We start from the raw sequence: 27,227 nt of genomic DNA, 5'->3' as shown, positions 1-27,227 counted from the left end.
AAGCGGGATATGGCATGTGGAGCCACTGCTGTGTGTATTTCTCTGCGTGTTTGTGTGGAGTTGTGTAGCTATCTGTGAAAGGAAGACATTAATTTGCTGTATCATTTCATGCTGGGACAGTCGGCCCCTTCCACACAGACACTTTTTTTCCTTCGCTCTAAAGCTATGGCTCTATAGCTGGCCTGTCTGCCATAATAAACAACCTGCGTTGGAGAACTGAATTTAAACCAGGGCCATATTGCATATTTCTCTACATGAGGTTGGGGAGGAGGTTTGGGGAGAGAAACATCAATAAAGATGACACCGTTTAAGAGGCAGACAACCTTTACAAAAGAGCGGTGGGTTTAATGGGCTCATCGCGTGGCTCATAAACCACAGGCACAGCCAACCACAACCAAGAGTCAGCTTTACAAACGACTGCAGCAGAGAAATGATGCAACACTGGATGTTTTTGCATGAGTCAGTAAGATAGTTACAGCTTCAAGAACTCACAGGAACCAGACCCAGGTGGTGCAACGCTGCGTTTGGGTGGATTCTGTTTAAACATTTCCCAAAATATAATCCTCCAGGTATTTAGAAGTGGACAAGCTTTACGTAATTCCTTTAAATAATAGAGCTGATTCCACAGGAGAAGAAGGCAACAACTTCCAGGTTGAGCACCTGAACTGCTGCGAGGATAAGTTTCTCCCAAAACAATCAGAGTCATAAAGATTTGAAGTTCAATCCAGACAGTCGGGTTTAAAAGAGACGAGTGTTGAAAATCTAAAAAAACAACCCAGGATAATGTGACTGTATGCAAAAAAACAGCTGCTGGTTGATTGGTCAGGTGGTCGGTCGGTTGGTCGGTCGGTCGGCCGGTCGGTGGGTGGTTGGGTTGGTGGGTCGGTGGGTGGTTGGGTTGGTGGGTGGTTGGGTTGGTTGGTCGGGTGGTCGGTCGGTCGGTGGGTGGGTGGTTGGGTCGGTGGGTGGGTGGTTGGGTTGGTTGGTCGGGTGGTTGGTCGGTCGGTGGGTGGGTGGTTGGGTCAGTGGGTGGGTGGTTGGGTCGGTTGGTCGGTCGGTGGGTGGTTGGGTCGGTTGGTCGGTCGGTGGTGGTTGGGTCGGTGGTCGGTGGGTGGGTGGTTGGGTCGGTTGGTGGGTCGGTGGGTGGTTGGGTTGGTGGGTGGTTGGGTTGGTTGGTCGGGTGGTCGGTCGGTCGGTGGGTGGGTGGTTGGGTCGGTGGGTGGGTGGTTGGGTTGGTTGGTCGGGTGGTTGGTCGGTCGGTGGGTGGGTGGTTGGGTCAGTGGGTGGGTGGTTGGGTCGGTTGGTCGGTCGGTGGGTGGTTGGGTCGGTTGGTCGGTCGGTGGGTGGTTGGGTCGGTTGGTCGGTGGGTGGGTGGTTGGGTCGGTTGGTGGGTCGGTGGGTGGTTGGGTTGGTGGGTGGTTGGGTTGGTTGGTCGGGTGGTCGGTCGGTTGGTCGGTCGGTCGGCCGGTCGGTGGGTGGTTGGGTTGGTGGGTGGTTGGGTTGGTTGGTCGGGTGGTCGGTCGGTCGGTGGGTGGGTGGTTGGGTCGGTGGGTGGTTGGGTTGGTTGGTCGGGTGGTTGGTCGGTCGGTGGGTGGGTGGTTGGGTCGGTGGGTGGGTGGTTGGGTTGGTGGGTGGTTGGGTTGGTTGGTCGGGTGGTCGGTCGGTCGGTGGGTGGGTGGTTGGGTCGGTTGGTCGGTCGGTGGGTGGGTGGTTGGGTCGGTTGGTCGGTCGGTGGGTGGTTGGGTTGGTTGGTTATCTTTTGGCAATAAAAGTGGATGATGTTTCTAGTCAAAAACACTTTTGGCAAAAGAAAATGCTTTAGGCCATTATTTTAGGAAGGTGATGATATTTATACCTTTGTAGGTCAAAACAGAAAAGAATTTGAGGAAAGCAGTGAAACACTACAGAGAAACTCTCTCTCTTTTGTTGTGATATGTTGTGAATAATTTAGTAAAGAAGCATATTTTTTGAGTTAAGTTAAAGTCAAAGTTTAATCTTATTTCATATTAGTAAGAATATAAAATTAAGTCCTTTCCTAAAATATCTTCTTTCAACTACGTATAAAGTGAGTTTCATTCTATAAATCAAATTATCGGCTATGATTTGACAATTATGATTGATCTGATTTCCTTGTTCAAACATTAATCTGCTTAAACTTAGACTCCATGTACTTCCCCTGTTTGGAACTGAATGCCGATTAGAAAGAAACAGCTTCTCTCAGATTAAAAACTACCCTCTAGAAATAATAACTTAAATATTCTAACCTTACATGTTATGATTGACAATAAATCCAATAAGAAATTCTGAAGTTAATCAAAAAAGCAAAATGAAATTATAGTCTGTACATCCAAACCCTTATTAAGCTTATTTGTCTAAGAGCTCCATTGTTGCCCAACTCTGCAGGCTAATAACAACAATTATGTTCCTTGTCTCAGGAGAGCGCTTCCATCTGAACTGCAATATAAATGAAGCTCATGAATTTCCATGTGGCGCCGAGCCAAGATAAACACAGAAATAATCAACCCCACAAAGAAGCTGGCACCTCAAGATGGCATTAATTGAACATTATTTGGCTCTGACAACTTTTATGTAAATCATATGAAAACCAAGCATCTTAAAGCACGTGTCAAACTTAAGGCCCGTGGGCCAAATCCGGCCCGCCATGGCTTTTTATGTGGCCTCTAGGTTATAGACTAAACACTAAGTGGGCTTAAATATCATGTTATCAATCAAATCAATGCAGTTTTTTATCTGTTTACTGCCAAGTTATATCAATCAGTCCCTCCAGTTTCTTGAAAATTACTGTGGAAATTCATGCAAAAATCAACAAATCTTAATAAATAATTATGAGTTTATTGCAGATTTTTCTCAGAACTGTTCAAAAACTTTCTTACTTGTACTAAACAGCTGCCTCAGCCTTAATTGAGGTCAGATTACAGTCCATGATCTATATAAAAAGTCACATTTACCGTCATAAATAAGTGCAAATATTTCCAAATTAGTACCACAAACACTTTGATTTTTATTGCACAAAATCACAAAAAGTATCACAAAATCCTGGAGGAACTGACAAGATGTTAAATAATATTTTAATTTTAAGATTCATTGATAATTTAACAGTTTGTGAACAAGTTTTACAACTTGTACAACAACTGGCCCTTTCACAGCATTTCTGATCTTAATTTGACTCAAAACGAGAATGAGTTTGACACCGCTTCTCTAAAGTAAGGAAGACCGTTTAACAGCTTTAACTTTGATCAACTAAAACAAAGTTTTGACAAATTCTTCAGTGGGGTCGCTAAAAGAACACTGCAGTTAATTAATTTTAAAATATTAGAGCCATTAATCGATTTAAAAAATATAAATTCAGCATCTCTGATAATATCGTTTTCAACCCCAACTTTCAATTTGGGCTCCATTCATCATTTACTGTCGTTCGTTCAAGGTTAATTACTGCATCGGAAAGAGAGAGCAGATTGTTACCTCGCTCAGGGTCGGCACTTTACGAAACATACTCTGGGCCTTGAAAACAATTTGCTCGAGAATTTTACAAATGAGCGATCACTGTATAAACTGTAATAATAAAACAGGAAATGGTGGCAGCAGAAAGCCACTGGAACATCTACAAGTAAAATCACTTCATTTAGATGGAGATGTATGCAGATGCATGCGAAACTAGACACTGACCTCAGCTCACCAGACACAGGAGAAGTAAATACCCAAATTTCCAAGTTTTGACCATCTTCTGCTTTGCCACCTGCCAAAAAGACTCAACGTTTTTTTTTTTTATCATTAATATGCAAATGTGAAGAATTAGATCTGTGTTTTGGATTGAGTTAATCCCTACCACCCCTTCTGCTTGTGCCGTAATCACAAATTACAGACAGGCGTCTGACGGTAAGCTAAAGCTTTGGATCCTGTCAGAGGGCCTTTTACCTCAGGGGAGAAATCCCAATCAACACAACCGGTCAGACACTTGGATGCAGGAGCAGCATAGTAATTTGGTACTCCCACTGTCAGTTTCAAAGGGATATAAATTTTCCTCTTTTTCTCTCTATTCTTTATCTCTCTGCTCTTGTAGCGACATTGTGGAGTCGAATGCTGTGGCCGGTTTCCTGACATGTTAATCAGTGGACAATTTGTTCTCATTTAGCAAGCGGGATGTTTGCGGAGATAAAAGAACCTCCTCCCTATCAGAACAATTTCCTGAGGTTTAGCATTAATGAGGATTGTGCATGTGAAATTTCCCTGCTGTGTGTCTTAGTATTAAAATCACAGTTTTTACAACAATACAAGCGCATTTAGAGGCAGAAGTTTAAGTTGATAGACAAATGTAGAAGCATTCTGATGTAAAACAAACAAAAGTGACTCCTTTACTCATTTTCATTTTGGGCCATATCAAAAATCTGAATATTCTTAAAGGACCGGTTATAAAAGAATGTATTGATAAAAGCATTAAACCGTTAATATATCAATAAATAGCTGTTTGTATCAGCATTCAGTAAGCGTATCTTAAAATCAAATAATATTGAGCATCTTTTCACACTAATCAGGCCTCCCAGGATTTCGTGACTGTTTTTTGCATTCAAATAATAGATTTTGTGTCACTAATTTAGATATTTGTCAGGATTTTTTATGATATTTGTGCAAATGTAAGATGTGTTGGTGGTTGATTGGTTGGTTGTTGGGTCGGTTGTTGGTTGACTGGTTGACTGGTTGGTTGGTTGGTTGGTTGGTTGGTTGGTTGGTTGGTTGGTAGATTTTAATTTGGAGGTATTTGTCAGGAATTTTTAGAGTTTTGCTAATGTATGATGTTAAATTTGACAGAACAAACTTAAGATCGAGACAAACCCCTACTAGTTTATAAATGATCAACTACTTATTCTTATCCCTATTAAACATGGGTAATCAATATGTAATTTTACACTTTTACCTTTTTGTCCTTCTTTTGGTTTGTTGTTTTGTTTGTATTTCCTTCTAATTCATGTAAAGCACTTTGAGCTGCCTTCTTGCTTAAAATGTGGTATATAAATAAAATTACCTTACCATACAGGCATATATATATATTCATAACAAGTTGCAGACAGGAGAGAAAATGTGACACCTCTCATGAACAGCAACATTTGTGAGAGAAGCGAAGCAACAAGAGAGGCGATATAACACGCCTCATTCAGATGACAAAGAGGGACAGACAATGGGTGGAGCAGCATTATTTCAGCTCCCCTCTGACAGTACTCTAATTTAATGAGGCGCAATGTGAGTGCTCGGGTGAATCTGTCTCACTTGTCTGGAGCAAGGTCAATGTGCAGAGGAAACAACTACTAAACAAAGACCTGGCTTGTAAGGGGGGGGGGGTAAAGTGACTAAACTCAGATTACAAACCACCTACAGTGCAAACAAGAAAAGCTGCGCTGGCAGCTCTGAGTATCCCATAATTAAACTGTAAAGGCAGACACAGTGAGCGATGTTTGTGGCTGTAACCGGATTTTGCAGAGAAGAGGACTCAGATTATTAAACTGTGTTGCACGCCTCCCCTGATGTGACACTGCAAACGCTGCTCTTGTAGTTGAAGTGACAACAACAGAGCAACATCCAGACTCATAAACTTGGAAAGGGTCTAACTCCAGCCGCTTGGCTTCACCGCGTCCTTCCTTCCTCCATCTGTCCGTCACTCCAGACACGCCATTCCAGGCAGCAGTCGCCTGGCAACATGGCTCAGACTCTGAGCATATTTCCCAGTTCGGGTAAGATATACACTTTCAGCTTCACTGTTATTTCATTAGAACGGAGCATGTGGGTTACTGTTTCTGCGTCTCTGTCTCCAGCCACCTGCTTTTATTGAAGTCTGCCCCCGGAGTGTTTGCTGGGGGAATATTAAAAAGACGGCTGCCGCTGAACGGGATATTATAACATAATTAGCAGGGGATCTGGGCTGGCACGCCGCACAAAAACAGATGGCCTGCTAATTCTATTAGCAGGGCAAAAATGACCACAAAGCTTTCAGCATTGGTGGAGGGGTGTGACCTTGAAGCCCCTGGAAAGGCCTGATGCTCAGGGCCTCAAACTTTCACTGACCCCAGACACGACAGACTGGACGTTTTATGAAATGGACATGAGAAAAAAAACAGTTCTTATTGTTTATCTGGTTATTCTTAATGTAGCAACCCCATCATGTTTCTGCAATTTAATGATGTGAAAAGATATCCAACCATAGGCGTGTAAACAACAGTCGATTGTATTACAATGCACACAATCTCAACTTTCTTTCTCATGTAGAAAAATTCAACACCATCATGGCCCCAACCTTGAAATGTCACATATGCTGCACCTATTGCTGGGTTTCAGACACGTGACCTGGATGACGCGCAAAATTCAGATGAGGGCCAGGAAGTGGACTTCTCTTTTTCAGAACAGAGCAAAATGGGTCGCTAATGCCCTAAATGGGCTGGAACAGACGAGGTAACTTGAAAAAATACGCATATGATCCGTATTATCTCAGTAAAAAAGACTTGTCATATAATCCTGAGGATTTTCAAATGTACTAAGATATGTGCACTAGAAACTAGACCAAAAATACTTAAGATTGGATGTTTTTACATGAAAGTTGTTGAAGTTACATGAAAATTTCTTTCACCCTCCAAGTCCTAAACGGAGCGCCGGCAATCCAGCTAAATTTGCAGTACCGTAATTCGGTCACACTTCGCACTATCTGAAAAATTCTAACGTTTCTGAAAAGGGAGACATTGCGCTTTCCTGCCAATATCGGGTTATTACGGTAATTTCACCCCAGGGGTAACAGGAAGTGAAATTAATCTAATTTTAATAGATGGCAAATTGCAAAAATAACTTGCTAGATATTGAAAGTTCCAGTTGTTATGGATAAATTGGCAACTGTATTTACTCACAGGACATTTAAAGACAATTACAATAAGCAAAAATATCCAGGCGGAGATTTTTTAATTTAGGACAGAAAGGGTTAAAGCAGTATCTATTCATTTTTATGAAGGAATGTTGGATTTAACAAATTATTTAATCTATTTAATGTCAAAATTTAAAGTTTACATATTGCCCAAAATTTCCTCTGTGACTCTGAAAGTGAATGATGCATTATATTTAAATATATATATCTATATATACAGTATATATAGATATATATATAGATTCTACCCTAATTTTCATTAGGTGGCCATAGCAACCAAATCGTTATGTATCCTATTTTTGCAGTAATGTTAATCATAATTAGAGGAGTTCTGTTGCTTTTAAGCTGAAGTATTGAATGAAAGCTGCAGAGCGCTGCAGCTCCATTCGACTGTCCACATGCAAACCTCTGCTCTGCCCCGAATGCTGAGTGGAGGTTCTGTCATTTCCAAGCGGCCTTGCCGTTCATCTTTACCTCGGCTCCAGCGCTCTCCCTCCCAGTTTTCAATATGCCATCTTTCATCGCTCAGAAGATTCCATTTTCTTTCTCTATAAATTTCCCTGACACATTTTTCAGCCTTTCTCGCTTTTTCATTCTGTCCTTCCCTAACGGAGTGCTGTCCCTCTCCCTGGGAAGCAATCATCCTTCTTCCTTTCCCTCTTTATTTACATGACACAGAGGTTCTCTCCGAGGCCGACGCAGATGGCAAAAGGCAGGCTTTTACAAAACGGCTAAGGTTTAATATGTTCCCCTTGCTTTTCATCAAAACCCAAGAGCTTCCCAGCAGAACTAACAGTCCCCCATAATCGGATTCTCCTTGTGTAAATATCATGGGCCCGGGCTCATCTTTATTTTATTAACACCTCTGTCACTAAAGACCCCCACTGTGCTCTAATATCATTTTGGCTTCAGGGCCAGTTGATGCCAATCTCATATCTTCCACCCTTGGCCTTCACAAAAGACCGTCTGTGACACACAGAGGACCCTGCAGCTGGGTATAAAAATATATATATTTTTTCTTTTTGGGGGGTTTAATAGACGCCCAGAGGTGGTAAAATACCCCAAAATTGTACTCAAGTAAAAGTAGCACTCCTTCAACATATTTTTACTCAAGTAAAATTAAAAAGTAGCCATCCGAGTAATCACTTCAGAGAAAACAGTATTTGGTAAAAAGTACTGTGTAACTGATCAAATTATCTTTTATTCAATATTTACAAGTTGAATCATCGAACAACCAAAATATAAAGTTACATTTTGGTGTTTTAAGGACAAAAATGACAATAATTCAGATAAGTAACAAAAAATAACAAAATCACTCAAATTCTTTTTTTTTCTAAATCAGTTTCTTTCAATAAAAAACTAATAATTTTTTAACAAAAACTGCAGGTTTTTGGTTGAAACACGTTTGATTGTGTTAAAATGTGTCTTTTTAGCGCTGAAATGCATCCAGCAGCAAATATCTCTGCATGTTATCCAGCCTGGGTGCCAATAAAAACATTCCATACAAACCAAAATTATTCATCGCCATGACAGATTCAGTTTTTAAAGTAATCGTTTATTTTTACTGTCATTTTTCTTGTGACTGGAAGCGATATTAATGTTTGGGAGAGGCACAGTCAGAGTCATGACTTGAATCTGCAACCTGCCTGATGATTTGGATCATCCTCACATCCATGGAAACAAATTTTTAGAGATCATTTCTGATGCTAACCCTTAAATTTAAGAGTGAAACTCTGAAGCTCAGATAAACATGCAGTTACTGTTTCTGATGCAGGACTTTTGCTAAGTCCTGCAAGAGAGGACTTAGCAAAATGGTCTTTTATATTGGTCAATAATTTAATATTACATAATTGCCGCTGTTAAAATTAGTTTGTTAAATGTAACAAACCATGACTCGTATACTTTATGAAATATGGCATCCTATTTGATGATTGTTACAAATATATATTCAATTAGTCCAGTTTTTGTTGTTTATTAAAGGCTTAAAAAGTTACAGCAGCTGCAGTGCGCGACAACAACGGGAAAATAAGCTGAAAAACAGCTGTAAACCATTTATATTCGGCTCAAAGTAGATAATCTAGTGTCCTTCTTTACTATTATTCTGAGTCTGTGCATCCTTCTTTTCATGCTGCTCTGGGCAACAGTCTATAAAGTTCATATTGTCTCATATTTTTCACAAGTAGTGTCTGATAAAAAGTTGAATTTATGATGCATTGTGTGGAGGTGTAACTCTCTACAGAAACTACTGCGATGGGTTTTCCTCAGCCTTTATAGTTTATTCATAAAACCTTAATTTTAAAAATCCAAATAAGTAAAAAAAAAACATTACAGCATCTATCCACTTCTCTATTTTAAAACACAAACACAGTCAAGCAACAGATTTAGCTGAAAAAATTTGCGTATATTATTCACCTATTTAATCGCTGTTGTAAACCTCAATCAGGGTTGTGTTGGGTGTTTAATGCAGACAAAATAAAGCATGTGGGTTTGCAAATCAAATCTACTGGGGCCCCATTAAATCCAGAGGCGTCTATGAGCAGCACAGTGACAAAAAATGTTTAAAGTGACAGCTGGTAACTCCTACCGACTTACAGTCAGAGTACCAAGCACTGAACAAGGACATTTCAGGAAACAGCCACACCTCTGGAGAAATTAGATCAAAAGGTAAGAAATAAATGTTTCAAAACTGGCAAATTACAACAAAAACTATTTATGCCGTATGCCTTTTCCCATCTATCTGCACACACATTTTGCTTTTAAAAAGCAAAATATGTCAATTGATCAAATTGATCAAGTGCCACAACTCAAATAATCAAACCCTTTCAGTCCAAACAGCCCATAGGCTCTTTACCAATGTTTTATATGTGTGGACAAAATCCAACACATCCTCTCCCAAGACATTTTTCTTCATTTGAATTTCCAAAAAAGATGAGTTGAGATTTAATCTTTTACACATTAAATAGAAAAATTTAAAAGAGACGCACGTTTCTGTACTTTCATTTGGGTTTCTACTACTTCTAAAAGGAGCCAAAACACACAAAAATCCAGACCGTTTTTGGTAGTATGTTAATGTTTTTTGGTGTCTGGAAAATGAGCCGTTTCAAAAACTTCCTGAATGTAACGTCACAGATTAGCAACTGAGCCTGTTACCTAGCAACCCTAGAAAAGTCCAGTCCGTCACCTAGCAACCAAGCAGAGTTTCAGGATGTTTGGACAACTGGTTTTATTTATTGTACAATGGCTGCTGGAAAAGACAAAGGGTTTGTTCTTGACTTATCATTCAGAAACCACTCTCTATATTCTAAATGGTTGTGGAGGAGGCTCTACTTGTGCTTTTCAAAGATGTACGGTTTTATAATTGTGCGTCTGTTTGAAGATATTTCCACATGTGAGTGTAAATGTTGAGCTGGAGGGCGTGGCTAGCAGCAGATAACTGGGATTTAAAGTGACAAGATGCCCTGAAACGGCTCATTCTCAAACTGAGCAGGCTAAATTCACGTTATTTAAAAATGATTTTGTGCAATAAAATGTAATCAACATGTGTTCTATAGGCCATAAACTCTCTCCTAACCTGTTCGGGGTAGCATAATAGGTCACCTTTAAGAAAATCATTCACTCAATCCAAGCCATTGGGCCTGAACTGAACTGCCCACGTCGGCGAGCAGGAAGCTCCTCTAAAGCGCCTTTTGTTGAAGTCCTTCGTTATAATCAACCATCTTCCCCACTGGTTTTGCTCTGCAGTGGGCTTGATGTTGTCAGCTGTTTATTAATGAATTCCCTTCGGAGCAGCATAAAACTCACTGATTGCTGCAGCACAGGTTTGATGTAACCTACTTACTGCATGACCACTGCGTTAGAGCTCTCACATGCTGAAAACACTCATTTATGGGACTAAAAAAGACATTCTCACAGTTTACTATTACTTTTTAGGAAGAAGAAGAAGAAAAATGATCGACGGGAAATAAAATAAATCAGAAATCATACTAGTAATGAGAAGTGAAAATATGTTTAAAGTCGTTGCAGACTGCAATTACAGTCTAAATTAGCAGCAAAGGAGCGCTGCTGTATTTTATACAAGGCATCATGGTCATAGTCATTAGCTGCAGCGACAGCACACTGATGATTATTATTCCCATCATTGCATGCGTACCTTTGTGCACCATCTGTAATTTACTCACTGTTATTTAATTTTTTTTACTTTGCATCTCATGATGATGATGTGGTCCATTAATACAATATGTTTCATCTTCTGTCCCATTAAAAGACAAAACAACAAACAATCACATCCCACAAAATCACCGGCCATGGATGCATCACCATGTGAGAGAAAAGATTGTACAAACCTGCAAAACAAATTCATCTTTTAGTAACATAACATAACACTTCATAATCAGGAAACAAATACCATCCACATTGTCCAGTGGAGACATTTTAAGGTATTTTAACTCTAAGTTATTTGTGATTCTGGAGTGAAAGAAAATATTTATAGCTTCAAGTTCAGCTACACGACATTACAATGTAAGCAACATCTGAAGTTTGCGTAGATTTCTGCATTTCCCTGGCTGTGTAGAAAGAAAAGCATGAGAATGAGTGAACAGCATGACAAACTTTCAAATCCTTACAAGTCCAGATAACGCTCTGGTGCAGTGGGAGGAAGGCTGGGAGGCTGACGAGGAATAAGTGAGGGAGTCAAAAATCCTTTGCATTTTAATGAAAACTGTGAATTGAACATAAATAAAGGAATGAGCACAAAGAAAAACAGAAAGTAAACAACTCTGGCTCTGGATTTCAACCACACAGGAGAGCATCCCTAATAGAGATGCGGTAAAATAGATCACTCTTTTGTTGATGTGAAATGTAATCACAATTTAAAAACTGGAAAAATTGTTATTAAAGTATATGTGACTTTCAATACTCCAAAAACATTTTCATAAATGTGTGCAGAACGTTTGTCAGTATTCTGATACTGTTGGAAAACACAATTTTGATGCTTCCTTTAAATGAGAAATGTAACTACATATAATCACACGTAAATAACTGTTCATGCAATAAGTCATTAAAAATAAAAACAAAACATTTAGTGTATTTCACAAAACTGCAATGGAAACTCTTCTTTCACATTATGTGATCAACAACTGGGTGTGGCTACGCGACATTAGGAAGAAACAAATATAGTAGCGGCAGATATTTAACCAACTTCACCAAATCTGTGACCTGTTCATTCATCCAGCCACCGGGGGCGCTGTTATAAAAGTGTTTTTTATAAAAGTGCTACTTTTTATGTAAAAAAATTGGTGAAAACTTGATATGGAGTTACCAACTTAAGCGATGAGCTACTTGTTGTTTGGATTTGTTGTTAAGTTTAGTTAATTTTAGCGCTAGGTTCTATTTTAAGGTAATTTCTGCTGCTATGGTACAGAACTCCATAGTGGAATTTAGTTATTTTTGATAATTTATGTATAAAACTATTTAAGATCCTGAAACAGGATAGCTGATTATTTTTGGTCAATGTTTTAAGGATTCTTTACAGTTTGGCTAAGCTGCCCTTGACCCCATTTATTAATTTTTATTGTGTTTTTCACATCTTTTGTAATGCCAATGATAGGAGGAATAGTTTCTGTCATTGGTATAGTTGTAAAATTTTTTGGAAAAATCAAGTTTATTGTTTTGTAATGAAACTAAAGCAGGTAAATCCTACAACATCAGTGAAACATATATGAGTGGAACATGAAGTGAAGAAACAGCAACATGTTTACAGAAATAATCAGAGTAATGCAGCTTTTGGGGTGCAGTGGTTGAGCTTTAGATCAAAAGCTTTAACTCCAGCTGTTAAATCCAACAAGGTATGTGGTTTTAAGTATTCTTGTGCTAAAATAGACAGAAGGAAGTCTAATTCTTAAGACCAGGTAGTTGAAGACCAGTTTTTCTTTTGTAGAAGAAGTAGAAAGATTAAATTTTAGGCATTTGCTTCTAATTTTCTTGCCAGTTCATCAGAAACACGGCTTGTGCTGCGATCTGGAAAACTTGTGAGGAGAATCTGTGATGATCTGGTTGGGCCCATTAGCCCACCAGAGCGATCCGGGACTTCTGCAGAAGCCAGCTATTGGCTTTTTGAAGAATTCATGAGGTCGGACAGAAATGTCTCATAAGCAGCGACTGTGTCAGCTGGATGGGAATATTTTACGACTAATGAAGGGTAATAGCCAAAAAGATGGACCAACAATCCTCACGGTGACCTTTCAGGTACGCAGAAACGTATGTGTGTGTGTGTGTGTGTGTGTATTGAGGGAACAGCATGCATGATAAAAGCAGAAACAGCAAAGCCTCTTGAAGGACGAGTGACCTCATACATCATGCTGGCATCCCTCTGCACGGCGGTGAAATGAGGGATTTTTGGTCCCACTCCCTTCACATTCAAACACACACACACACACACCTACACACACACACACACACACACACCCACACACACACACACAAACACACACACACAGGCCTCTTCCATGTTTATTCCTCTGTATTTCTGAAGACCCTCAGTAGCTGCTTTTACTATTGAGCAGAAAACATTTTGAAAATAAATTTGCTCAATGGAAACACTAAAATTTTTAAAACTCTTGTTTTTTGATGAAAAACAGGTTTTGGTGTTTGGATAAGGTGTTTTTTTTTTTTTTTTGGTTCAGCAATGGAAACACTTTCTTTGCATCATGAGTCACGTGATCAACATCCAGACGTCGATCACTGGCAAAAACCATGAAGAAGCAAAAGCAAAGACCAGGGGAGGAGAAGGAAAATGAGAGAACATAATAAGATCACAGTTTATTTTGCTGTTGTTTTGTTTTTAAGCTAGACTTTATTAATTTATTCTTTGTTCTGGCTAATACTTTTATTTTTATTTCTTTTTCTCCCCTATTTTCCACTTCTTCTCAGAAATATCTGTGACGCTAAATTAATCAATTAGAGAACTAAAAATAATTCAAATGAGAAAATAACTGCCATTATTGAAAGAAAAAAGTATTTCCTAATCCACATGTTAATCAATTTAATTTTTGTTGTGACACCAACTGATGAAGTTCTGTGCTTCGTTTTTGTTTTGAATTTCTTAATTTTGATATATACCTCCTTATTTGTTTGGTCGGTTATTTTATTTTTATGGCTATTACTCGTTTTATTATCTGGTTAATTATTTTGTAGTTCAATACCCCTTCCTGATTTTTGTCCGTTTATAATGTTTGTTGTATATATTACTAATTGGTGAATAATAATTTTTTTTAAAAACACAAAGACGACGACAGGAAGTAGCTGGAGGATGATGTTTTTTTTAATGACTACAAACTTATTCACATGTAATTTTAATTGCGTATCTTATTGAAAGGAAACACCAGAATATTTTTTCAATATTAGCAGAATACTGTCAAAGTTTTTGGGCACATTTATAATGGAAAGTTGAGACAATTTATACTGTTTTGAGCTGCTCCACATGATTTTATCTTTATTTTCAAAGCAGAACAAAAAAGAGCAGAAAAGTTGGAAAAATATTATTGGCTTAATTATAGTTTAGCCCCCATTCTAATACAGAATCAGGAAGGTGATGGTGTTTCTTATTTATAAACTACTGCGAAAGAAGCTACCACACCCCGGTTATATTTTGCTTTACCACCTTCAGCTGGTGCAACGACACATTTATTTCCACACATTGCTGCGTCAGTTTTTCCCCCCGAGATCTTCTAATGATGACAGATCAGCGTGTGAAGTAATCTGCAAAATCCAAAGACCCACAACTGGGTTAAAGTTTGGACTCTGGACTGTTTTACGTTCCATGAAACGCTCAGAACCGGAGCTGGTTGGAAGCTGACCTACTTTTAATAACCGCACAACGTTGCTGAACCTCATCCTGAAGTAACTGACATCATAAAGCTGCCACTCCAGCTTGTGTGGTCGGTGTTGGTGTATGATGGTAGCGCCATTTCATCCATGCTCTTCTTACCCTCCGGTAGTTATGGAACATAGTCTCACGGGACAACAATCTCCTTACTTTGCTCCAGAATCCAGAGTTTGTGCTCCCTTGTAAACTGAAGCTTTTTTCTTTGTCAGATATTTCATAGATGAAAGTTTACTCAAGACTAATACTTAAAAAATCCAGGACTAGTTGAACATCTTGACCTAAATATGTTGGAATTTTCATATTAAAGCTGCAGTTTGTAACTTTTATATAAAAAGTTTTACATATTTGTAAAAAATATATCTGTTGTGTCATAAGACAGAAAATCTGAGTACTAACTATAGAAATACATCATTCAGTCAGAACCAATCAGAGTCAGGAGGAGGGATTTACTGCTGTCAATCACTCTTGTGTCCACCAGAACATACCCTACCATGAATGCTAATGCTAATTAGCACAGCCACTGACGACGGTGGATAAACTGTTTTTCTTTAACAGTAAGTTGTTCTTCCACTATGAGCACATTGAGCAGCGTACAGTAAGATGATTGACAGCGCTAAGACCCTCCTCCTCGCTCTGATTGGTTGTTTTTCAATGGGAGTGGTGCATTTTTGCAGACCGCAATAGTAGCTTTTTCACAGGCTTTTGTACACAATTATTTTGGTAATCGAGTATTCTATCGATTATTCTTATGACCTTATGATCGAGTAATTGAATAGAAAATTGGACAAAGTAAAATATTGGTGAATTCTACCATAACAGCAGTATTAATATCGGATATCAACATTAGCCCAATTTTTCATATTGGCGCATCCCTAACAATGTCATTTCTGTAGTTTGGTAAATGAATCTTTAACAATAATAGCTCAATTTTTCAGTTAACCTGGACAAAAATTATACACAAATACGAAATGATATTCAAATAAAACAGCTTTTAGTTTATATATTCATCTTCAGTCAATTTAATAGACAAACTCTCACTTTGGCCAGCTTTTATGTCTGAAATAGTGACAGGATTTTTTCACACACAGAAGTATGTCTACCAGCTGAGCACCACCACAATGCACTCTGCCATCCATTTGTTGTGAAAGGGGTGATATGAAATTTATGTTTCTGGTTTGTCCGTAAAGCTACACTGATGTTAAGCATCAACAGCACAGCCACCCGCTGTGTTCAGTCTATTCGCTTACCTGTATAAACGCACCTGCCGCGCTCTTCACCGCCGTTCGCTCTGAGCCGACCACCAGGCGGCAGCACCGGATGGAGAAAGGCTGCTGTACTCCAGGCCAGTCAATTTAAGAATGCTTGTTGGTCTCCCGAAAAACGACTAAAACCCGGACATTACCATCAATCAATAAAATCCCAGTGGACCGAACATGAAAATTACATGTTATGTTACTAGCAGTTATCACTGCTGGTAGCAGCAACAATTCATAGGCGGAAATGAGAACATGGCGTGACATAACCAATCATCCGGCCGGAACACGGTGCGCTAAATAATAAAAAAAAAATTTAACAAAGCTTCGAGGCAGATAAATTTGCCCTGAGGAATTTTAATAATTGAGGTACTCGAATCATTCAAGGGATTGTTACAGCCTTACTCTAATACCAGACCGTCACAGGCCTCAAAATGGAACTAGCCTAAAGTCATTCATCCATTTTCTTACAGACTTCGCTTTGCACAGTTCACTCATGTCCATGTCAGGAATGACTCTGGATGATGTAACTCTGAACTATTTCTTTCATTGGGACTAATGAAAGATATAGTTCCACCACAAACACAGACAATCCTCCCTCCACCAGTTTCTAGCCTGGCACAATGCAGTCTCGCAAATACTGTTGTCCTTTGACTGGGCCATTGAAGTGATTGGATCTACTTACCTCAGATTAGGCCCCAACTAATTTTGTCTCCAGAACTTATAAAATCACTGTGTTGGAAAGCACCTTCTGTCTTTGAGGTGGTTTAAGATTGACTCCTCCATACACTTCACGTATTGTTACCATCTGGCAGACTGCTCAAAGACCCATTAACTTCATTCCTTCAGGAAAAAACACTTTTTCAACATATGTTGGAGAAATAATCCTTTTTTTTTACGCCTGGCACACTAGAAAATGCTACCTCCACCATTTTTTGTGTACATGGATGAATATGCATGTTTGGGGATTTATAGATGCACATATACTGTATGTCCAAAAATAAGGTGGCAAAGATCAATTTGAATATGATATAAATATAAACAACAGTTATACACTCAACAGCCACTTTATTAGGTACAACTGCTTATTAACGCCAATGTTGAATCAGCCAATCAGATGGCAGCAACTCTATGCATTTTGGCATGTAGACATGGCCAAGACGACTTGCTGCAGTTCAAACTGAGCATCAGAACGGGGAAGAAACGTGATTTAAGTGACTTTGAACGTGGCGTGGTTGTTGGTGCTGGTCTGAGTATTTCAGAAACTGCTGATCTACTGGGATTTTCACGCACAACCATCTCCAGGGTTTACAGAGAATGGTCCGAAGAAGAGAAAATATGCAGTGAGCGGCAGTTATTTGGGGCAAATGCCTTGTTGATGAGGAGGAGAGTGGCCGGACTGGTTCGAGCTGATAGAACGGCAACAGTAACTCAAATTGTTACAACCGAGGTCTGCAGAAGAGCATCTCTGAACACACAACACGTTGGACCTTAAGGTGGATGGGCTACACCGGGTGCCAGTCCTGGCAGCTAAGATCAGGAAACTGAGGCTACAACTCACACAGACTCACCAAAACTGAACAATAGAAGATTGGAAAAACGTTGCTTGGTCTGATGAGTCTCGATTTCTGCTGCGACATTCGGACGGTCGGGTCAGAATTTGGCGTCAACAACATGAAAGCATGGATCCATCCTGCCTCGTATCAACAGTTCAGGCTGGTGGGGGATATTTTCCTGGCACATTTTGGGCCCATTAGTACCAACTTAGCAGCCTACCTGAGTATTGTTGCTGACCATGTCCATCCCTTCATGGTCACAATGAACCCATCCTCTCATGGCTACTCCCAGCAGGATAACGCGCCATGTCATAAAGCGTAAGTCATCTCAGACTGGTTTTTTGAACAACGAGTTCACTGAACTTGAATGGCCTCCACAGACACCAGATCTCAATCCAGTAGAAACCTTTAGGATGTGGTGGAACCAGAGATTCACATCATGGATGTGCAGCTGAGAAATCTGCAGCAACTGCATGATGCTATCATGTCAATCTGGACCAGACTCTCTGAGGAATGTTTCCAGTACCTTGATGAATCTATGCCATGAAAGATTAAGGCAGTTCTGAAGGCAAAAGGGGGTCCAACCCGGTACTAGCAAGAGAAATTTTAATTTGATATAAATATAAACAGTTATATTTGGAATTTGAGAGACTCACTATTCAAGTCAAAACAGTTTCTGTGATTTATATTTCAGTATGTTGGCAAATTAAATAATCTCTGACAACAGCCATTCATTATTTTCTCAAACTAAATGTTCTGCTAAAGACATGAATTCAACCGTTTGTGAGCTGTTAAGTCCTTTCCTTTTGAGTCTGGCTGTTTGCAGAAATCTCCATTTTAAAGCAAAACTGTACGGTGAAGAGTTTTCATGAAAAGTATCATAAGGCGGGGTGTTGATTTGGCACTAATGAGTCAACAACCATCTGCAACTGAGACAGTCTCACTGAGCTTAGAAACACAGAGCTGTGATGACATTAAAGAAAAAACATTTAAACTCCTCTAACATATTTCTTTATCATCCAGCATCTCTAGTAGCTCTTACTACACAAATATTGTCAGTGGAAACATTAAGGAAGAGAGTATTTTTAACTCTGGCCTTCAGGACTCATTGTCCTTCATGTTTCTGACGCGTCTCTGCTCCAGCTCACTTGATGCGGATGATTGCACTTCCTCCTCAGCAGGCAATCAAGTGCTGCAGAGGCCTGTTAATCACCCATTCATTAAAGTCAGGTGTGTCGCAGCAGGGACACACCTAAAACATAGAGGACAACTGGTACTGAGGGCCGGGACTGAGCGCCATTCAAACGTCATTTAGTCGTTCTTAGGAAAAGAACGACTCCAACTGATGCTCACAAAGTCAAACTGGACCAAAAGAGCAAAGGCAGCCAGGTAATCATGCCGAAGTTAGAGCAGATCCACACTCTGCCTCTGTTACCTGGAATTACATGACATTTACTCAAAAAGTACGTTTTTGGAAAAAACTGACTCTTAAGAGTACTGTTACTGCACTGTACTTTTAACTTTTACCTGAGTAGTTTTATTATGAAGTATTTCTGCTCTTACTTGAGTAAAATTTCTGGATTTTCTATCCATTGAATAAAAAACAAACATGTTTTAACCAAATATTCACCAGACACACACCTGCAGTTTTTGCTGAAGTTTAATCAGTTTTTCATTGAGAAAAACTGATATAGATTGTTTTATGCCTGATTTTATTTTATTTTTTTCTTAATTATATAAATTATTGTAATTTTCGACCTAAAATTTTAAATTAACTTTATATTTTGGGCCGTCGGATAATGTAATTATTTTGTTACTCAGTATCTCAGTAGACTTTTTCATTTGCCTGATTTGGTCTATTTTTTTGGTTACTTATATGTTTACTCCTTGGTTGCCACTGGCACAAACCACAAAGATGAAGACAGGAAGTGGCAGGAGGACGACGGCGTTGCGTGTTTTTAATGACGTATCGAGTCACCAAACTACTTTAAATGCTAAAACAGTTAAACACAAAGTATTGAAATTTTAACTCCTTAAAAATATTTTGTTTGTGCTGCCTTGGCTTTGGAGATATTAATGTAAGTTTAAAGGTAATTTTGATTTGGTAAAAGTGGGTGGCTGGTTGACTTTTGACCTTTTAAACTTTCTTTAAAATCTTCAAAGCCACAGCAGCACAAACAACAATTTTTGCTGCACAAACGTTTGATACTAATTTTGTCTGATTTGAAGAATTTGGGCCAATTTCACTCCGGTAAACTTCTTGACGTGCGTCCACATCGACATTGTGAGTAAACCAGAAGTCCCCGTCGCTCAAATCGCGTTCGCTCTGAACGCAGCACAAAAGCTACAGGATAGTAGCTCTTAACAGCCGAACCTGCAGGCCCTAACATATTAAAGTTTGTCTTCATGGTAAACGACTCCTCAGAGTTACTGCTGCTGGTGTTTCTAAAATGGGATGTACTTTGCTCTTTTTCTCACAACTGTATGCAGTTTTACTAATGAGTACAAAACTGGGGTAGACATGAAACACAGAGAGAAGGAGGAAGTCATAAGGTCAGTGTATGAAACGCCTCAAAACATATCCTCGCCACAAATTTAATTAGTCATATCATTAGGATCTGTTTGTATCTGTTTTAGAGAGTAAACAGATTTAAGTGCGTTCTTCTTGGGTAAAAGTTTATCTGTTTATCCTTCTTTTCCAAGGTGCTTTTTAAAAACCGAGTTTGCAACGCGTCTATCACTCAGTAATACGAGAGCAGGGCAGGAAACGCAGCTAAAACCTCGCTGATTGTGGAAGAAATTATCCAATTAGCTGAGCTGATTTCATGAGCTTCAGCATACAAATGAGTAGCAAAGTTTCATCTGATACCACTACAGCACTTATTAGATCATTTAATTGTGAGATTACGGTGGTCTAATTTGACAAATCAGCACTAATCACAAATGACAATACGACAGCCTGGAGGAAGGAGTGTGATTTGCAGCCTTGTTTGAAGTGAAACGATATAAGTGTGCCAGCGAGGAATAAATCAAAGAGCTGCAGCAGAAACGAGGAAGAGAAAGAAAGGTCACAACCAGAGCCGGTGTATCTCTGAGGCAGAGGAATGAGGAATAAAACAGAAGAGTGTGTGTGTGTGTGTGTGTGTGTGTGTGTGTGTGTGCTTTACTAAGCAGGTTAAAGCCAAGTATTGAGACGATCACAATGGTGCCCAGTGAAGCAGATGCATGTTTAAAACGATGTGATACCCAGAGATTATAACGATGAGAGTGATGGACTGTGATTAATTAGTGACAGCTCACCTCTAATTATAAGCCCCAGGTAAATTAGTTTAATGCTGATTATCAGGTCAACACCACCTGATGAGCGCTAATGTGTTGTACTTGCAAAACCAGGATCTGCACTTGTCTTTTTAAAGTGCTGAAACCAGAGCTGCAACTAGCGATGATTTTATTAATCGATTATTCTAACGATTAATTGATTAATCGCATTTTTTAAAATAGCAGATTTGTCAATTAACCACTTAGGTTTTAGAAATACATGGAAGAAATGCAAATAAATAAGAAAGTAAATATTTTATTGCGTAAAATGAAACAACTTAGCAGTTTTTTAGTGAACGCTTGATCATTTATAGATGATCATGTGAAAAGCTCACTTCTTTCTGCAAGGCTGAATATCAAAATGGTGAAGCGCTTATCTGTTGACGGATTAATAATTAGATAGCAAAAAATGTTGAAGATTATTTTTACACAATTTGAAGCTAAAACCACAGTTTCACAAGTTTTGGTGGTTATTTTTAATCTTAAATGCAAATTTACATATTTATTGTACAGTTTCGGCTTAGTTTCACTCTGAATATGCTGTTTTGTCAACAGATGGTCTTTTTTTTAGTGTTTGCTACAGTTAATCAATTACCAAATAAGTTGAAGATGATTTCATTAATTGATTAATCACGATTAATCGTTTCAGTCCTAATTGAAACTGGAGGAAAAGTGCAACACTGGCTTTAAAACATGGTGGGAATCATCTGTAAGGAACAAAAAAAAATTCTGACTTTTTCTCAAAATGTTGACTTTAATTTTCTGAGATCAAAAGTTTTTTTTTTTAAGTGGTCTTAATCCTCTTCCTGATTCAGATTCACTCAATGTGCAATTAATGTTACTGCAAATAAACATATAAAAAAAAACATAAAAATTTAAAAAGTAAAAAACAATAAAATGTACCAAAAATATAAATGAATATGTGACAGGAAGAATATTCATTTATTTATTGTGATTTCATTAAAGAATCCAATCTATGTTGCTTTATTTCATAAGCAGGTTTCACATATTAATGCTCCTCTCAGACAAAACGATCCTGTAGCATCTTGTCAAATCTGCAACTCTAACCAGTGAGGAGAAATACGAAGATGAAGGATGTTTAAGAGAAAGTCTACAGGCGCTGAAAGAGCTTTGAGTGGCATCTTTACAGATGAGCAGTAATGGATAGAAAAGGAAAAAGCAAAGGAAAGTGTTGCAGACAAAAAGTAACGGGGAAAATCAGCTTAAAAACTGTGACTCAGACTAGAAGATGGAGTTAACAGACAGTTAAAGCTCTCAAAGTCAGAATCATGCAGCGAGACGTCAAAATGCTCATTTTCCCCACACAACCGGGTTTTTAATGAACAAAACGCTAAAGAGTACAACAGACCCAACGTTCATGTTTACCTCCCTTTCTTTGGGTTGCTGAGCTTCTGACCACCCAGCTGCCAATCTGTACTGATGCATCATGACACCTTGTTAACGATTTTCAGAGCTGAGAAATCTAACATGTTACAAAGTTCTAACTGCATACAAAATGTAGCTTCACATCTGATGGACAGCTGACAGATTGACTCGGTTTAATGTACGTCGGAGTGCAGATCTGACTGCCAAGACACAAAACCACACAGAAAACCTGAAGCAGGCTGGTACAGATGATTTTAACGTTTATTTAAAACCAAACTGCAAAGCAAATGAGGAAGCCTATAAAACAGGAAGCTGGAATAAAACTGACTAAAATGCAACTTGTGTGGGAAACATTAAATATTTGTTCTCACTTTCCTGGCTTCCAGTAGCTGCGTTTGCATTACTTTCTTGATAATCTGCTTATGTCAAAAAATAAAATTTGGCTACTATCGTGTTTGCATTAAATAAGAAACGCAATTAAAATCTCATGTAAATAAGTTTGTTCATGCAATAGCTAATTAAAAAACATGCCTGGTCATCATATTCCTACCACTTCCTGTTGTCTTCTTCGTTTCCTCCAGTAGTAACATCCTGTTGTTGGACACATGACTTGTAATGCAAAAAAATGTCTCCAGTCTAATTTTGACAGCCAAAAAACCCCCACTTCATCCCAAAAAACAAGAGTTATTCTAAATTGCGATGTTTCCTTCAAGCAAATTTATTTTCATAATTCAATATTGCGCAATTATATCATCAACAGTTTGAGTCCTGAATAAAGTAAGTGGATCAACACAGGTATTCATAAATAAACTCCAGGCATCATCGCTCCATTTTTACTTCAGGGAAACATCAATAAGTCTGAAAGTCATTTAAACTGGTATTTGTATTTTGTCCTATTTCTTCCAGTTTTTGATTTTATGGTTTTGCCTTCAATAAAAGTTTTTTTATGGTTAAATAAATCTGTTTTACGATTCTTCTTTGCGGTCCTGAATCCAATTTGGATCACTTTCTGCACAGATTGATTTTACTTTTGTTGCAGTTTTCTTAATTGACATTTCCATCTCATGTGTAAAATCTCTAAAAACCTGAAGCAAAACAAAGTGCAGTCTTTAAAATCTTGCTTCATAATTTACCAGCCACAGCCAACGAGGTGAATCGAGTTTGTTTCACTCTCAGTCGATATAAAAACTATTTCTAGAGGCATAAAAAGCAGATAAATGTACACAAAGTTATTAAACGGGCACTCGAAACGCAGAAATCTAATAAGACAGGAGTTTAGCTGCATGTGCTGGTGACTTGGAAAGCATTTCCTCCTGCCAGCGTTCAAATCCACGGCCAGCTTCTGCAGGTGTTGCTGTACGTCGCTGCAACACGTCGGAGTCTGACTGTAATGAGCGTTCACTTCAAAGTTAACGTCTTCTTCCGTTATTTCTCCAGAAACAAATATCTTACTTTTATCCCAAAGTGCTGGGAGTAATTCGTCAGTTGATGTTTGTACCTGTCAGAGAGTTTCATGCAACAAACCCAAACGGGGAGGACAGAAGATGAAAGGCGATGAAACAGGAGGAGATTAAAATCTGTTGCCTCGCAGCTTTTCTTCCGTCTGGTATTGGATGGTCTTTACTCAGCGTGAGCCCAGTTTATCGGGTCTGCTGGGGGTGACTGATGGTGGGAGATTTTTGGAAGCCGCTACTAATTCATCTTAAAAGTTGCTAGCTTGCTTCTTTGCGAATTTTTGCTCTTGGCAAGACTGAGTATCATCTGGACCAACATTTACCGACCACAGGAAGCCTTTCATTGTTTAGCAACGAGAAGTTTGCGCAAAAGCTCGACTTTCAGATTTGTAGTAGGAGAACTATATCCTTCTATTGAGTTTTGCAAACATGGATTATAGGAGACCATTTCCTGTCATCATTTCAGCACAGATAACTTGGCTTCTGTATAATAGAAACAATTACAGCCACAGCTGTTCACAACAACGGCGCTTGGCACGTTATAACACGGCAGAACCTTCAAATGTGGCAGATTACTGGCAGACGCTGCAGGTTTGCACCAGACAATCTGCACCATGTAGAAGTGGGGGTGAAATGATGGGAGGCGAATGCCAAAAAACAAAAATAATGAGCAGAAGCTACCAGATTTCAGATAAGGTGAAAGCAATAAGTTATCTGGTCACATTACATGCAATGTTTTCACAGCTTTTCATGTAAAAGGTTTGACATTGAGCGCGTTTGAAAAGTATTCGCATAACATTTTGTTATGCTGGATTTTCAGGGGTGGGAAAATGAAAACAAGTAAAATGTCTTAATCATATTTAATTTTATCTATAATTTCATTTTTATTGGTATTATTGAGGTTTCACTTTAATTTCCTACTTAAAAAGTGCCTTAAATGCATCTGGACCTGCTATACAAATTCAGCTACCCTTTGGTGAAAAATGCCGAACAACAGGCCATAGTTGGCATGACTGACAGAGTCATCAGCCAGTCAAAATTGACACAGGATGACGGTTCTTCCCACAGGCCCAGCTGTACGTTCCCCGTTACTGTAGTGAATTTGGGATTTACAAAATGGCAGCTGCATCCGCTTCAACTCCAGTTTACTAATTAAACTTCCGTTTTCCTTCCGTTTTTGGTTTCTAACTGGGGTTAAAGGTCAGGGAGAATAGATGAATTTTTAGTCTGGACTTAAACTGAGCTACTGACTGAGAGCTAAAGAGTTCACTGCAAAAACACAAAATCTTACCAAGTCATTTTGGTCTAGTTTCTAATATTGGCACACTTGAAATAACACAAGCTAACTTACAAGTAACTTTTCAGCAAGATATAGAAGCTTGTTTTAAGTAAATAATTCCTTAATATTGATGAGAAAGTGTTAGTTTTATTGGCAGATTAACTTATAATGTGGGAAAAATGTCTTGTTGGAAGTAAAATAATCTGCCAATGGAACAAGCACTTTTTCATCAATATTAAGGAATAATTTACTTAAAACAAGCTTCTATATCTTGCTAAAAGCTGCTTGTAAGTTAGTTTGTCATATTTCAAGTATAGTAACATATTTACACAAGAAACTAGACAAAAAATACTTGGTAAGATTTTGTGTTAACGATGTGATGCTTTCTGTTGGCAAATCACTTAAAAACTTAAAGTCTGAGTTCTTGTTCTATTATCAAAAACACTGGGAGATTTATTTTTTTTATTCAAGTGTACAGATTGCAGAGTTCGTATTGCAGGAAGAGACCAGAGTTCAACAGGACAGAAATGTTTCCTTTACCCATCAGACGTCTTTATGTCTGCAGAGTCAGATGAATGAAGAGCTGGTGCCCTCCTCGTATCCCTGCAGCAGGCGAGGTGCGGGGCTAAATAAATAAGGCATGGCTGCGGGGGTCGCTGAGCCGTGACCTTTCAGCCCATTTGCTTTGAAGGTGCAGGAATGCAGTCTCAGCTAGCCGCTTCCTTCAGCTCGGGAGGGTAAATTTTAATCAGCGCAGTGCCACTGGGTGAGGCGGTGTATCATGCCTAACGAGGCTGAGAGAGGGCTCTCATTTACCCACACACAGGTAACAAATGGACCGCAGTACTCATAAGAAAAGGGCTGGTTCTCGTTTTGCTGTGTTGCCCTTCAGCAGTTTAAATTTCTCGTCTCCAGTTTAATTTCTCTATTGTGTGAACTACTTTAGCCCCTCGGGTTCAATGTTTTTATCCGACACCAAACATGAACACTGATTTTTCCAGGAACTTTTACGTTCATTTTGGCCATTTTCTTTATCAAGACTTGTTTATTGCTATAGATATTTTCTAAAAAATACATTCAATTTGATCATTTTTGTTGAAATCAAACACTTTTATAAATGAGCACTGTAAAATACAAAATCTTACCAAGTATTTTTGGTCTAATTTCTGGTGCAAATATCTAAGTAAACTTCAAATAACACTAACTAACTTACAAGTAACTTTTCAGAAAAATATACAGAAGCTTGTTTTAAGTAAATCATTTCTAAATATTGATGGAAAAGGTCTGGTTCCATTGGCAAATTATTTCACTTTTAAAAAGAGTTTTTTTTTCCATTTTATAAGTTAATTTATCTGCAAAAGGAAAACTTTTTTTCATCAATATTAAGGAATTATTTACTAACAACAAGCCTCTACATCCTCCTGAAAAGTTATCTGTAAGTTAGTTTGTCTTATTTCAAGTGTAATAAGATATTGGCACTAGAAACTAAACCAAAAATGCTTGGTTAGATTTTTGTGTTTTTGCAGTGTAGAAAAAAACTCACTGACTAATTCAGATGTTAGAAAAATTATCCTCCTGTTCATTTACTTATGAGTTTATTTTACAAGTTATGTTTTCATATTATTCTTTCATATTATTACTCTCATATTATTCTTCTTTTTATATTTACTTAACTTCTCTTTCTTTTGTAGTACCTTATTAATCTTTTGTAGTATATTATTAACTTTGTTTTTAATGTTTGCCTGGAAGCTAAAAACGTTAAAACATTCATATGTTATTAGTTCCATATGTAACTGATTAGTTGTAGTCAGTCACATGCCCTTGTAAGGGCATGTCCACAGAGGGTTCTAGAATGTAAAGACGGTTGGTCAATTCTCTGTGTGACTGTGTGAAGAAGCCCAACCTCCTTTTTCTATACAATAAAGAGAAATGCAAAGAAAGATCTGGCAGAATTGATTCCAGACAGTGTTTGACAGCGATTCGTCGCGTCTGCTCTCAATTCTCCTATTCTGCAGAAAAGAAAAGAAAACTAATCTCTGTCTCTGCCTGATTCTTTGCAGGTTAGGACAAAATACACCTATCACTTTGGGGTGCTTGTCCGGGATTCCCAACATACCCGCCGCTGACGGACGGAGTAAGACGCGCTGAATACTGCCGGCAGTCAGGTTCTTTAACCTGAA

The 27,227-nt window shown here is 38.6% G+C and overlaps 1 protein-coding gene across 1 annotated transcript in view; it reads right to left on the bottom strand.

Annotated features, from left to right (window-relative positions):
- Positions 1 to 1,022: 1,022 nt before the first annotated feature.
- Positions 1,023 to 27,227, bottom strand: part of LOC111611657 (extensin-like) — an 85,859-nt gene continuing 59,654 nt past the window's right edge. The window contains exon 3 of the mRNA XM_023349212.1: positions 1,023 to 1,756. Within this exon, the coding sequence (XP_023204980.1) occupies positions 1,023 to 1,756 (734 nt within the window). The remainder of the gene's footprint in view (positions 1,757 to 27,227) is intronic.

This window comes from Xiphophorus maculatus, chromosome 16, assembly GCF_002775205.1.
Source record: "Xiphophorus maculatus strain JP 163 A chromosome 16, X_maculatus-5.0-male, whole genome shotgun sequence".
Taxonomy (NCBI): Eukaryota; Metazoa; Chordata; class Actinopteri; order Cyprinodontiformes; family Poeciliidae; genus Xiphophorus; species Xiphophorus maculatus.
Note: the sequence above shows the minus strand (reverse complement) of the source record. Positions and strands in the feature narration are given on the sequence as shown.